The sequence below is a fragment of the Lutra lutra genome, chromosome 4 (assembly GCF_902655055.1).
Source record: "Lutra lutra chromosome 4, mLutLut1.2, whole genome shotgun sequence".
Classification (NCBI taxonomy): domain Eukaryota; kingdom Metazoa; phylum Chordata; class Mammalia; order Carnivora; family Mustelidae; genus Lutra; species Lutra lutra.
This window is the reverse complement of record NC_062281.1, coordinates 189002132-189016141: the sequence shown is the minus strand read 5'-3', so window position 1 is coordinate 189016141 and position 14010 is coordinate 189002132. Positions and strand designations below refer to the sequence as shown.

Below are 14010 nucleotides of genomic sequence, written 5' to 3'. Positions count from 1 at the left end.
GGGTCTCACCACCCCAGGAACCCCAAGGGAGATGGGTGATGATCTCCATTCCATAAGGAGGAGTCAAGGCCCAAAAGTGGGGAGCTGGTGGGGGCCACACAGCTGGTGAGACTCAAGACTCAGGCGCTGGTCCTTGAGGCTGTGGGCTTTGTTTGTGGAGGGCTCATACCTGTCCCCTCTGCTGCCCTCCCCTCAAGCTTCGTCCTTTCTCCAGTGTCCACACAGGAGCCCAGTGGGCAGCCTTGGGCCAGGTCACGGCCCTCTTGCCCCTCATCTCCCCAGGACCCTTGGAGACCCTGACTGCCGCCCGCTTTCGGACTTGGGCACAAAACCCGTCCACTGAGGCCTTTTTCAAACTTGATGAGTTTCACAAGCACCTGCTGTGATCTTAGCAAGGGGGGTTTTTGTGTTTTGATAGTTTCAAGCCTTTTTCCATGAGCTGTCAGCCTTAATGTCTCATTGAAACCCATGTTTGCTTTCTTGACATTTTTCTAGTATTAGAATTTCCATTGCTGTCAGTTTATTTTTTTCTTCAAACCTTCGTGATGGCAGTTTTGCCACAAAGAAAAATAGAGACAGAGAGAGAAAAGCACCTTCCCTGAAGAAGTTAGACCTACAAGAAACCAAGCCCTGAGACTCAGTGGCAGCCATCCTGTTTGGGGCTATTTCTGGCCCTCTGGCTTCCGGTGGGTCCCTGGCGGGGTCTGGGTTCCCGGCCCGAGCTGGAGGGAAGGCGAAGCCAGGATAAGCGTCCAAGACTCAGGATGAGAATGGACAGAGGGTGTCGATGCCCCGGTACCTCCCAGGGCAGTGGGGCCCGAAGGGGTGAGGGAGCGTCCATTCACGTGCTGGCTCATTCGCGTGTTCAAATCGTGGTTCAAGTGACTGTGCTGGGTACAGAAACGGGTCCTCGTTCCCTCTGGCATTTAGATGAGCGTCAGGTGCGTCAAGGGACTAATGGCTGGCCAGGCGGGGATGTGCGCCCCGGCCCTCCCTGTCCCGGAGCTCCAGCGCCTGCCAGCCGTCTCTCGAGTCAGTTCCACGTTGTGGCCCGTGTCTTCGGCAGCAGAGCCCAGATGCACAGCGGACCTGCGAGGCGCTTGCTTGTCCCCATTTCCCAGATGAGAAACCAGGCCCACAGGAAGGTTGAGGGACTTGTTTAAGGCCAGTCGGTTAAGAACAGTCTGGGGTGGGAATTGTGCCTGGTTGAGAAACCCAGACTAAACGTCTTCGTTTTAATGGACGCCAAAGTCCTTATCTGTTACTTCAGGCAGGTTTAAGTTGAAAAAAAAAATTTCGTTGTTGTTGTTTTGAAATAATTTCAAGCTTAGGGTAGAGTCACAAGGAAATGCAAAGAACTAATTTTTCTAAACTTTTTGAGGTGAGTGAGTATCTCGATGGCTTATCATACTGTAGTGTGTGTTCATGCAAACACGGTGTATTTTTATACAAGGGACTCCACCAAAATCAGAGAATTCACACTGGTGTGTTGCCACCGACGAATTCTCAGACCCCATTCAAGATCCTTCCTTTGTCCCAACCATGTCCTCCGCAGCAGAAGAATCCAGTTCAGGACCCCGTGTTGCTTCTGGTTGTCACGTCTCTTGAGTTTCCTTCAGTCTGGGTCCATTCCTGTCTTTTCCATCATGTTTGTGACTTTGCCACCTTTGAGCATCCCCCCGCTGACTTGGCCGTCCCTCCCCTTGGGTTTGCCCGGTGCAGTCCTTGTGATGGGAGACTGGAGTCAGGTCATGCGTCTCTGGTGGCGGGAAGATCGCAGCAGGGGTGCTGAGCTCCCTAGGTGGTGGCTGTCCTGCCAGTTTCCAGCCGGTTGGTCCCTTTCCTGGCGTGGCTGGCTGGGAGCACTGATGCCAGCGCTGCCTCCCAGGCCGCTCCGGCACGAGGCTATTCTTTTCTCCGTGGCAAGGAGTAAGTGCTTTCGGGGGAGGGACTGTGAGGCTCTCTGAATAACTGGTTCCTCATCACGCTTTCTTCTTCGTCGTCTCTATTTATATCTGCATGTACTCGTGGCTTTCTGTCTTATTCTCTTGCCATCATTATTTAGTTAATGTTCAGATTCGGCCCTTGAAGCTGGCCCTGGCGTCCTTCTTCCCATCCTTCTGTGTTCTGAGCACTTCTTTACGACGATCCCAACTTACCTGGTCCTTCCCTGCCCTCACCCTAGAATCAGCTGTGTCTCCCACGAGCCCAGATCTGAATCTAGGGGTGCCGTTGCCAAAGCCTGTCTGAGCCTCCTTCCTCAGGTCTGTTCCGCTTCCCACGGCAGCCAGGACCCCAGGCCGGATGGGGGCTGGGACTGAGAGGGGGGAAGTGGCTGGGGCGGACGGGAGTGCTAGCATCGGTGTCAGAACTCACAGGCTCGGCTGGAGTGGCCTTCACGGCAGCCCTGGGGATACCATGCAGTTGTCCCCGGGGGGGCCACCAACGTCTCGTGTGTCCCTGGGCTCGTGTCCTCGGGTGCCAGACGCGTTTATGAAAAGATCGTAGTTAATCCCCCAAGCGAGGAAACCAATAATGAAGACCGTGGACTAAAACCACATTTTTCCGGGATGCACACTTAGGAAATCTGACCTCTGTTCTCAGCACAATTTGTCCTGGGTTTTTATCAAAGTACACACGTGGGTTGTCGGGCACCTGTAGATAGACATTGGTACCTCTGGATTCGGCTTTTTCACCTGTTGTTTTATGCTTGTTTCCAAGAGTCAGTGTCACGTGCTGGTTTTCTCCTTGGTGTGATGAGCGTCGCGCCATGTTAGTGTCCTGGGGCCCGCCGCATGCCAGGCAGCCTCCTGGGAACGGTCCCTTTCTCACATTTAAATTTCTAAAAATTTTCAGCAGACTTCAAGTTTTAGAACCATTTTAGATGTGTAGAATATCTGAAAAGATAGTTCAGAGAGTTCCTGTGCACACCTGGTGTCCTCCCTGCCTCCACTGCTCACATCTTACCTCAGTGTATCTGTCTGGTAGCTGAGGTCGTACTGATACGTTACCTTTAACTGCAGCCCACACTCTAGGGTTACTTAGGTGTTTTGTGTGTATGTGTAAGAGACTCTTTTTTTTTTTTTTTTAAGATTTTGTTTATTTATTAGAGAGAGTGTGCATGCGTGCTTGAGCTGGGGGGAGGGGACGAGGCAGAGAGAGAGAGAGAGAGAGAGAGAAGCAGGCTCTGCGCTGAGCAGAGAGCCCAATGCGGGGCTCGATCCCAGGACCCTGGGATCATGACCTGAGCCGAAGGCAGATGCTTAATGACTGAGCCACCCAGGCTCCAACCTTCACAGTTTTGAGACCTGCTGGCCAGTTATGTGCAGGATGCCCCTTGATAGGAATTTGTCTAATATTTTCTTCCTGGTGACAGTGGGGTGGCAGGTTTGGGGGAGGAAGACCACACGGGCACAGGATTGTTCTTACCACATCATGTCAAGGCGTGTGCTCTCAGTGGGACTGATCACTGGGTACCTTCACGTTTTGGGTCTCATTTCATCTTCATAAAAACCCTCCAGAGTTGGCATGCTGTGTCCCATTTTCCAGACATGAGAAGTAAAGCTAGGAAGGTGGAGAGATGTTGTGTTGGGGCTTCCTTGCTAGGAAGGGCTCTGCTTCAAGACTCATTGTTTGGCATCTGGCTTGCTTTCAGTTTTTTGATTATAACTACCACCTCTGCGGACAGCCTTGTTGTTTTCTCTTGGGTTATTTCCTGAGGGTGTGTCCCTGAAGCGGGATTTACTAGGTCAAAGAGTATGAGGTTTTCACTGCCAGATGGCTCTTGAGAAACATGGAACCAGTTCACAGGGCATGAGCCATGGTGTTTCTTTTTACCCACATCCTTTCCAAGACTGAGTTTTATCACTTTTATTTATTTTATTTTATCTTGTTACTTTGTCACACTCTTTCCCCCTGACCACCTAAACCACAGCTGGCTATTTGCAAAAGTCAACATTACTCTCAAAGGGCAAAAATTAGACTTCACTGACATCATTTAAAAGAATGTGCCTCAGGCCAGAGAGCATTTCTCAAAGGGATAGCTTGGGTAACAGGGGCCACCCAGCGGGAATGAACCATATTCTCCCAAGATGACCACTCTGCTGGGAACATCAGTTACCAGATGAAGGAAACTTTAACATTTGTTAAATCAAGACTCCAGGTGGGGTACCTGGGTGGCTCTGATGGTCAAGCATCCAACTCCTGATTTCAGCTCAGGTCATGAACTCAAGACTGAGATCCAGCCCTGTGTCGGGCTCTGTGCTGGGCATGGAGCCTGCTTAAGAGAGATTTTCTCTCTCCCTCTCTCCCAACCCCCACACTCTCACTGTCTCTCTCTCTAAAAAAAAAAAAAAAAATTGAAGAAGAAGAGGAAAGAATCCAAAATTGTGTCATTTCTTACATGTTCTTCTTTTGACCATCATTCTGGTTCATTTCCTCTTTAGACATTTGACACATTTTACATGCTGATAGTCACTTAGAAGCACATCCCCAACTGACCTAGTGTCCACACAGCACGTTCAAACCTCTTGTCTTACTAGTAGTATCCTAGTTGGTTGGCCTCCAGTGAGCGTTTCAGCTAGGATCAGGGCTGATGGTTCCCAGAGCTGCTGAGGTCAGAATGTTCTGGAGATGATGCAGCTCACTGGCATTTCCAGAGCAGATTTCTCTGGTCAGGTATGCACACCTAACAGCAGCTTGAAACAACACTTCCAAAGCTCCAAGAGGGCCTCCTCAGGACTCCTCAAGGGCTGTGTGTCCCCAGATGATGGTCTACTCCGGGAGCTGATTTGCCCAGTGTAGACCAGGTTCCTGGGCGCCGAATCTCCTGCCTTGTCAGGTGGCCAATGGGCCTTGGGTAAATGTCAACCTATGCTTGGCCGTGACCTGACCCCATATTTGATATAAGAGAAGTGCTGGTGTGGATGGTGGGGGTTTGGGATGAGAAGATAAAGTTGTAGCCCAAGAATCAGTGAGTCAGCCCCTCCAGAGCCCCGCGGAGGAGGGATGGTAGGCGATGGGATGGTGACAAGCCGCTGTCCTCCTCGAAGGTGGTCACACGAGATCTTTCTGGCACGTGTAATAAAAAACAGATCTCCCACCAAAGGCCTTCAGGGTCGATTGACTCTGGGTGTGTCCAGTGTGGGTTTTAGCAAAGGTCCTCAGGATGAGTCATCTGCCCCCACCCAGGCTTGAGGTCCTCCGTGGGAGCTTTGCATGGCGCTCCAGGGAGTTCTGGGTTCTCTAGACCCTGGGGGCTGCAAGGGAGTGGGGGCTGCCCCAAACCAACTTCTGAGGCAGCAGAGGCCGCCTCCTTGGCTCCAGCTGTGGTGTGTGCCGCTCCCAAACTTCTCCTGTGCTTGAGTGGGGCGGGGGACTGGAGAAGGAGTCCAGTGCCCTGGTTGGCTTTGTGGCTGGGGGAGAGGTGGTTCCCAGTTCTCCCACAGCCACTGCTGAGGCGAGCGCTGGGAAGTGAGCCTCTTTGTCTAGGCATGGGTGAGGGTTCTGTAACTGTCCCCTTCATCCAGCCTGAGTGTCTGACAGGTGTCACTGCCTCCCATACGTGGGCTGGGCAGACCAGGCAGCTGCCAGACCCTCCTTGGTGAAGTCACTACTCTTTTTCTTTTTTGCAGATTCCAGGCCTGGGAGGAACCCGACAGTAAGTAGCCCTTTGTCGCCCTGCCTCCCTCGCTTTTGTGCCCCTAAATCGGACTGCTCCCCTGGTTCTAAGAGCTGCTGGTGGGTCCCTCCCCTCCCACGGTGATGGGGATGTGGGCTCCCCCTGCAAGTTCAGGCTGGGTCTGCTCCACGGGGTGTGTTCTGAGCACAGACGGGGAACCCCACCCCCTCAGTAGTCTCTGGCTCCTGGCTCATCCTGCCGGGGACTTCCAGAAGGGTCTGGCAGACCATGGATTTGGTTTGGGCTACTTTGGGTGCCAGGTGGGGTCATTTCCCTTTTCTCCTTCACTCCACTGGGAAAACAAATCCATAACATGATTCTTTGAAAACTCAGCTATCACAGGGGTGTCTGGGTGGCTCAGTCGGTGAAGCGTCCAACTCTTGGTTTCAGTTCAGGTCAGGGTTTTCAGGGTTGTGAGGGATTTCAGGTTGTGAGATCGAACCCCACCTCGAGCTCCACGCGGAGCATGGAGCCTTCTCCAGATTCTCTCTCCGTCTTTTCCTCTGCCCCTCCTCTCCTGCACATGCTCTCTTTCTCACTTTCTCAAAAAAAAAAAAAAAAAAAAGTGAACACGTAGCCATCCTGTGTGGACCACTTTCCATGAGGCAGGCACCTTGCTCTGTGCTCCTCAGAGTTATCGCGGGTGGTCCTGACGGCACTCGAAGGTTGGTACTGTCGTTCATTTTACAAAAGAAGGAACCTAGGCGCGGACGGGAGAGCTGGGTTCGCGATTGGAAAATAGATCAGCAAGCCCTGGTTTGACTTGAACCCTGGTTTGTGGGGCTTCAAAGCTGGTACCCTGCACTGTTGCCCTGAGCTGGAAGGACCTCTTCACCTGCCTTTGACAAAGAGCTTGCTGCTGTGGGCAGGTGCCGGGCCAGGGGCTTTGCTGGTAACTGATAGTTAACAGAGAGGGGCCCAGGCACCTGGCCGTCAGTGGGCTGGGCTGGGTGCCCTGCTCTGGGCCCAGCCTCCAGGAGTGCGCTGGGTGGGGGGGGGTCGTAAGAGAAGGGGTGTTGCCCTCCGGGGCTGAGGGATGGGGTAAGACAAACACTCCATATGGCTGCATCTCAGCTGTGTATGGTTCACCCATTGTTTTTTCCATTTATCAATTTTTCCGTGACTTTCTTTCAACTCAAACATTCATACGTGGAGAAAGGTTTCCGTCCTTTAATTTCTTAATATAACAGCCAGAACCACAATGTGAGTTCAGTTTCAAATTATGGGAGGTCACATTCACAAATATGCTTGGGTCAGATAAGTGGCTGTTACAATACCAGGAAATTTGATGAAAAAGGCATTTAATGATTGGTGAGATAATCAAACATTGTTTGATTATCATGAGTCCATATTTTCATAGAAACTTGTTTAAAATGCCATCTTTTGGACTTCAGATGATTGTGAAAGGATAGTCATGGCTGTGAGGCTATATTTTGTGAATCACTCGAACCTATTCCATTTTGAAGGCTGAAGCTACATATTGTGCGTTAGAACATTCCATGAGACCACTCTTCCTTTATACTTACCTATGAAAGTCAAAAATGAAGCCACCATTTAACTGAAGACACAGCTGGTTTTAGAACACATTAGTGTCATCATAACTGATCGCCATCCCAAGAGGTCAGGGCTGGGAAGTTGTGGTGGGCCTGGAGCGCACACTTACCCAGACAGGCTGATAAGCATGGATTCCAGAGCGAGGTGCCGGGGTTCGAGTGCTGGCCCGCACACTTACTTGAGCGAGTTCCTTGACTCCTCTGGGTCTCAGTTTCCTGGCCTGTGAAATGGGAGGGTGCTGATATTAGCCACTTTACAGGGCGGTCGTGAGGATTCACACATGTGGAGGCCACACACGCCGTGAGCGCTGTAGGGGATGCTGGCTGCTCTGGTTATTTAGTAGGAGTAAAAAGTAACAGGACTTCTGAAACTCAGCACAGGGCACCAGGCTCTCCACGCCGAGAAGCCGTGGGTGGTGTGCGGCAACCTTCAGGCAGAGAGGGAGACTCACTGGAGTCTAGAGGTGAAGAAACGGGGGCTTCCCAGGGCGGTTGGGGGCACCCTTTGTCAACTCCACCCTCTGTGCCCACAGCAGCTGAAGAGTGTGTCGGTGGTGGAGTCGGGCACGGAAGAGCTGGGCTTGCTGAGCCCCCCCGCTGCGGAGACCTCCCCTGGCGGGGCAGTCTGCCGAGAGAGCATGCGGCTGCTGGAAGCTAGCCCTCCGGCCGGGAGCCCCTCATCCCCCAGGGACCTCCCCGAGCCCCCCCGGGTGACCTCGGAGCATACCAACAACAGGATCGGTGAGTCTGCCGATTCGGGGGGTCCCTGTGTGCTCAGGGCTGAGGGAGCAGGGGGAGTGGGGCACTGGACCCTGGCCCCCCGATGGGACCCAGAGACCCTGGGGCAGGAAGGCCCGGTGAGGAAGGGGGTGGGTTCCCCTGCCCGCCCTCGCAAGTAGGAACAGCTCGTGAGAGACTTAAAGCCTATTCCATCTCGGCAGCCCAGTTTAACTTTCTGTAAAATGGGTGTAGTAGTGATCCCGCCCTCACAGGGCCATTGCGGGCGCTTGTGAAGTTGTGTTGGCGGGTGAAGGTCGGGGAGAGGGGCTCCCCCCTGCCTGGGGGGGCCTGCCAACTTTGAAGTGAGCCACGAACGCCTCCCCCACCCCCAGCAAAGAGCCCTTTGCGGGGACAGGAGGAGACATTCCAGTGACAACAAGACCGGCCACTTGTCTGGACGGAAGTCCTCTCTCGTTGTCACGTGGCCTTCTGAGGACAGCGCCTGCCTCTTCTTTTCACACCCGGGGCAAGGGCACTGTCAGGTGGGTGTGGGAGATTGTCTGTGTCACCCAGCTTTGGGGTGGCAGAGCAGGGACCTGGCCCCATCCCACACCTGCGGGGCTCTGGACCCCTTGGCTGGCCCACCCCGGCGCGGGCCTTTGCAGAGACCAGCCCTTCCGGAGCCGCGGCCGCCCCCCACCCGAGGCAGGCCTTCCGCTTTGGCCTCCCAAGGGTCTCCCTGCCTCCTCTCCGGCTTCTCTCCACCCTGGTACAGCAGAGTGTTTCTACTGAAACACATGCCTATCCATTCTGCACCCCACTTCATTGCTCCTGTCACTGTCAGGATCAAGGGTCTCCCTGCCTCCTCTCCGGCTTCTCTCCACCCTGGTACAGCAGAGTGTTTCTACCGAAACACATGCCTATCCATTCTGCACCCCACTTCATTGCTCCTGTCACTGTCAGGATGAATCCCAGGATGCGCTCTTACTCCGGCATTCATACTGGTCACTGCTCACAAGCCGCCTGCACCGACCAGACACCCCTGCCTCCTGTACCCTCCAGACTGCTTTGCCCACTCACTGGCAGTTTCCAGAGCTCACAGAGCCCTCTCTCCCTTCGGAGCTTCTCTGTGGGAGCTGCCTCCTCACCTGGGACCGCCACCTCCCCCTCTGAATCTAGTCAATTCCTGGGGTCCTGAAACCCTGCTTATTTGCCTCCTCCTCCAGGAAGTCTTCCTGGCCCTCTCCACTCTGCTATCTAAACCAATGCCCCCTGTTGTGCTCCCTCAGACCCCGGAGCTCCAGACCTAGTATCCTCAGCCCCCAGCAGTATGACTGGGTTTGTGGCCTCTGCCCACCGCCCCCCTGCCTCCCTCCCATCTGGCTGTGAGCTCCCTGAGGGCAGGGCCTTAGTGAGCTCCATCCCTGTCTTCTCTGGAGGGTTAAGCATTGCCGGGATAATGCCAGAGAGGCATCTGTAGTCATCCTACACATTTCTACAGCAGGCACTGGTGGGTAGAACTCTTTGGGGCAGGGTCTTTCATACGAAACCAAAACTTTTGGCGCTGTAGCTTTCAGCAAGTTTTAAGAAGAGTGTTATTCGGGGTAATACCACCCCAGGCATCTCCTTTAAATTTCCTAAGAAGTCTTAACTTGAACGTTTGGATCTGTGCTGAGTGCAGTGCCCCCAGAGCTTCGGGCGCAGGTGGAGGGACACACCGGGCTCCCAGGACGGCTGGGGTGTGGGCAGCCCGCTCCAACCGCCTGTTAGCCTTGCTGGTGAGCGGGGTGGTTGGGAGAGAGGCCCTTGGAGGTTTGCTTGGGAGCCTTTCATCCTTCTGACACCATCCCCGAGGAGCACCCCATGCCCCACAGAACCCGTATAGTACCCCAGGGGGGACCAAACTACAGCCCGAGCTTTATCCCTCTGCCCCTGGGCACCAGGCAGGGGGAGCCCCTTCACCTTCCAGCCCACTAAGATAACTTCCCTGGATTCTAGAGCCCTGGGTGGGATAGAAGGTTTGAACAGCCCCTGAAAGACCCTCCTTTCCGTTCCCAGCTTGGGGGGCGGGGCAGGCGATGACGGATAGAGTTGGAGCAATCAGGACCCTCGGAATGTGAGGGAGGGAGAGAGCTTGGCCCCTGGCTTCGGCTTCTTCGGACAAACCCACCTCCATTTCCCTTCCACACTGTTCCCTATGCCTCGTCTTCTCTTCTAGCCCTGTCTGGCTGCTCCAGGCCCTCTCGTGTTCCCCACGGTCCCTTCTCTCTCACCCCCTCTGGCTCCCGCTCTTCCTAGGCCTTCTGCACAGGCTCCCGGAGCAGAGGGCCTACAGGCCTCGGTGGAGGGTGTTGGCCGGGGCCTGGGGCCCTGCTCTCTCTTTTGGGATGTGTGAGGGGCACCCAACCCACAGCTTGCGACACTCGCAGCTTTCCTCTAGTCCTCGCTGCTATTTTGAACACTTCCCTCTTTCCTGGAGGTGTGAAAAGCCAAAACAGAAGGACTAGCTTGATGCAATGGGGTGGCCAGTGTAAGGCCCCCAGGGATCTTTGGAGAGCTTCTGGATCAGAGGGGCGTAACTGGGTGACCCAGAGAGGCAGGTCAGGAGCCCCCTGCTCCACCCCTGCTGTCAAGTTCCCTCTTGAGACTCCAGAGAGAGTCCCAGGGCCAAGCTGCTGGAGCTGGGCCCCTGCCCCGTGCTCAAGGCCATCAGAGAAGCTAGGCTGAGTGCAGGCCAGGCTCCTCCCTTCCCAGCTTCTTGGACAGCTTCCTTAACTCCCCTGAGCCTCTGAAGTGCCCCTCCCCACCCCCAGCAGATGATGGTGAGGACCGCAGAGGGTCCTACCTCTCAGGAGCTACGATTCATCCAAGCGGCATGCACAGGCAGCCCTACCATGCAGCGGACAGGCCCAGCCGTGAAGGCGGGAGACGGGCCATGAGTAATAAACACTGAAATCCGGCCCCGAGCAAAGCCTCACAGGCTGCTATTCATTATTAACAGACCTGAGCTTCCTTAGACTGTCATCAACTGTCTGGGTTTACCTGAACTGAAAAGGTCTTTCACTACGAAAACCGGGAGCAGCCCAGGCCAACCAGAACACGTTGGCCCCCCCAGGTTTCTGATGTAGACTCACGGACGGGAGTGGAAAGGGTAGCCAGTCGGGTGGGAGTTTCTGCTGAGAGTGCTACTAACTGCCTGGTGACTTTGGGCCAGTCATTTAACCTCTCAGGGCTTCAGGTTCTTTATTATCTATCCACGGGGACAAGAACAGACTGCCCACTGCGTGGCAGTGATGTGAGGACTCGGGAGTTGTGTGTGGAAGGGTCTGGACGGTGGCCAGCATGGCTGTCCGCCTCTGCTGCTCAGTGGTGTTGCAGTCGCCCCCTTCTCTGCCCAGGGCTCATTTTCTGTCCCAGTGCGGCTCTCTCCTTCCCTACCCCGTCCCCTCCTAAATGCTAAGAAGGTCATGAGCCTCTCCCACAAGTGGGCCAGTCCTTCACTCCAGCACACAGTTTCTAGCTGTTTTATGTCCTTTGAGCCTCAGGACACCTGTGAGGTTGATGGGACCGACTGTGCATCAGAGAGACTGGGTCGCGGGCCCGAAGCCATATACAGGAGAGACAGAGCTAGAACTTGAACCGTCCTCTGCCTCCTCGCCCTGTCCAGCTAGGGCCCCGGTCCCCTCACTTCACCCTTCCTTTTGCCTTGCAGAGAAGATCTACATCATGAAGGCTGACACAGTGATTGTGGGGACTGTGAGGACTGAGGTGCCTGAGGGCCGGGGTCTGGTGGGGCCGGCAGGGCCTGAGTTCGAGGAGGATCTGGAAGTGGACCACGCCCCCCGCTTCCCAGAGCAGGAGACGGAGCCGCCTCTGGGCAGCTGCGGGGACGTCATGTTCTCGGTGGAAGAGGAAGGAAAGGAGGCCTCCTTGCCCATGACCGTCACGGAGAAATGAATCCTGGCCTGGGTTGGGGCTGAGAGGACAGTGGGGTGCCCCCCGAGAGGTGCCCCCCTGGTGGCACCAGGCTGGGGGCAGAAACCCTTGTGACCAGAACTGAGGTTCCAGCACCCAGAGGTAGAGCAGCCTGGAGCAAGGGGGTTCCAGGGGTCTCTCGTTGCATCCCTACCCTGCTGCCCCCCAGCCCAGACCCTCGGGAAGCCTGGGCTTGTGCAGGAGAGACGACCCAGGGGCAGGATCTGAATGGCAGTGTTTGTTGGAACAGCAGACGGACAGCAGGGACTGGGCACCTGTTTCCTGCCACTGCTGGGAAGATGCCCCCGGAGCCCCAAGCATCAGACACGCGCCATGGGGGCCAGAGCTCACTGACGGCAGAGGCCGGGAGGCACCAGCCCTGTGCCTTCAGCTCTCACCCTGGGCTGCGGGAGTGACGCCCCCCAGACCTTCCCACCATGCTGGCAGCCCCCAGTTAGTGTACTGTGGCCCCTGAGGGCACTGAGCCAGCACCTGTGGTGGTTTGTCCTGGGTCGAAGGGAAGTCAGGGGCTGAGGCGTCATCGGCTGGCCCCACCTTGGCAACAGCCCCCCCCACACCCCCCATCCGCTGCACTCTGCGCCCGCATCCAGGTGACTGCCCAGCCTGGCCCCCAGCCATTCCAGGCCCAAGTGAAACCCTCCTGGTGCCGCCAGCCCATTCCTATTCTGTAGCCCCCACGGTGGGCTAGGGGCCTGGGATCACTGATTGTCTCACAAGGTCCCCAGCTGTCACCTCCGCGGGAGGCTCCTTGGGACCCAGACGCTCTGCCACTGCCGTGCCTCACCCACAGCCAGAGACCCTGCCCGCCCAGCTGCTGTCTGGAGAAGAGCCCGCTGGAGGGGAGCCCTGGGCCCTTCCTGGGTGCCTGCCTGCTCTGTGGCCCCTCTGCTGTCCCAGGGCGATGCACCTTCCCCACACCTGCCATGCATTCGGAGCCTAGTGGGCCCAGCCCTGCCCTCGCCCTCCAGCCGCTCAGCACCCATGGTTGGGATATGGATGTCAGAAAGCAACATGGTTTCGCCCAGACATCCTGCCTTCTTCCGGATTCTCAGAAAAGCTAGTAGTCCCGTGTGGACTTGAGGACTTTCTCATTTCACGCTAAGGAGTAAAGCTGTCCTGACTTGGGTCTGGCTGGCTTGCTCTCCCCAGGGCTTTCAGACTCATGTAAACAAACAAGGGACCTTGGAGAGGGACCTGTGGGCAGAGGACGGGGCTGCCCACAGCTCAGGCCGTTCTGCCTCAGCTGCCTGGAGGCCCCTGGAATTTACCCATTGGAGTCCAGGCCGGGGAAAGCTGCTGTTTACCCACCAGGTTGCTCACTCTCTGGAGGAAGTTGGGGCTGGGCCAGGAATCACAGGGTAGTTTCTGAAACTGCTCAGATGTTTGGAGGGGCTAGGACACCGAGAGGGACTCAGGTCGGAACCTGAAGATGTTGCCATGTGAAGGACAGTATTTGCCCGGATGTCCCGTGCAGGAACGGTCGGGGTGCACTGTGCCTGGAGCTCTGGCTGGAAGGGGCCTGAGTACGTCCCACCCCGCTGAGCAGGGCCCTGGCAGTCTCGACTCGAAGATGCGGTCCCCCTGTTGGAAGAAATGAAGCACTTCTTTGCCCAAAGTCCCTTCACAAAACCTTTGATCCTCTGAAATTTTGATCCTCAGAAAATTTGTAAGGTCCCTTAAAAATACCAGTTGTAAGTTTCAGGAAACTATTTTTGAGAGTGAGAATATATGAGAACATCTGAGCAGGAAGGGTGTGGGCAGTCCCTCTCCCCCAGAATGGGGCGGGGGGTCCTCCTTCACCCAACTATCCAGGCAGCCAGCTTCTGAGCTCTGTGCCCTGTATCGAGGTGAGTCCCCAACTTGGCCCCCAGCCCCTCTGGGGCCAAGTGAGACCCTCCTGGCGCCACCAGCCTTCCTCTATTCTGTAGCCCCCACAGTGAGCCTCAGGTCGACTGACTTGTCTCACAGTGTCCCTACCAGTCCCCTCCACGGGAGGCATCTTGCGATCCAGAGGTCTGCAGCAGGGAGCCTGACTGCTGCTGGGGCAAACCTTCCTCCACG

The 14010-nt window shown here is 55.6% G+C and overlaps 1 protein-coding gene across 4 annotated transcripts in view; it reads left to right on the top strand.

Moving 5' to 3' along the window:
* TNFRSF8 (TNF receptor superfamily member 8) overlaps positions 1-14010 on the top strand; it is a 63623-nt gene extending 49613 nt beyond the window's left edge. For 3 of the 4 annotated variants that reach the window (XM_047728216.1, XM_047728214.1, XM_047728217.1), the window contains 3 exons: positions 5634-5659; positions 7767-7974; positions 11666-14010. In XM_047728216.1, coding sequence (XP_047584172.1) covers positions 5634-5659; positions 7767-7974; positions 11666-11910 — 479 coding nt within the window. In that variant the 3' untranslated portion in view covers positions 11911-14010. The remainder of the gene's footprint in view (positions 1-5633; positions 5660-7766; positions 7975-11665) is intronic. The other variant, XM_047728215.1, reaches the window with a different exon arrangement.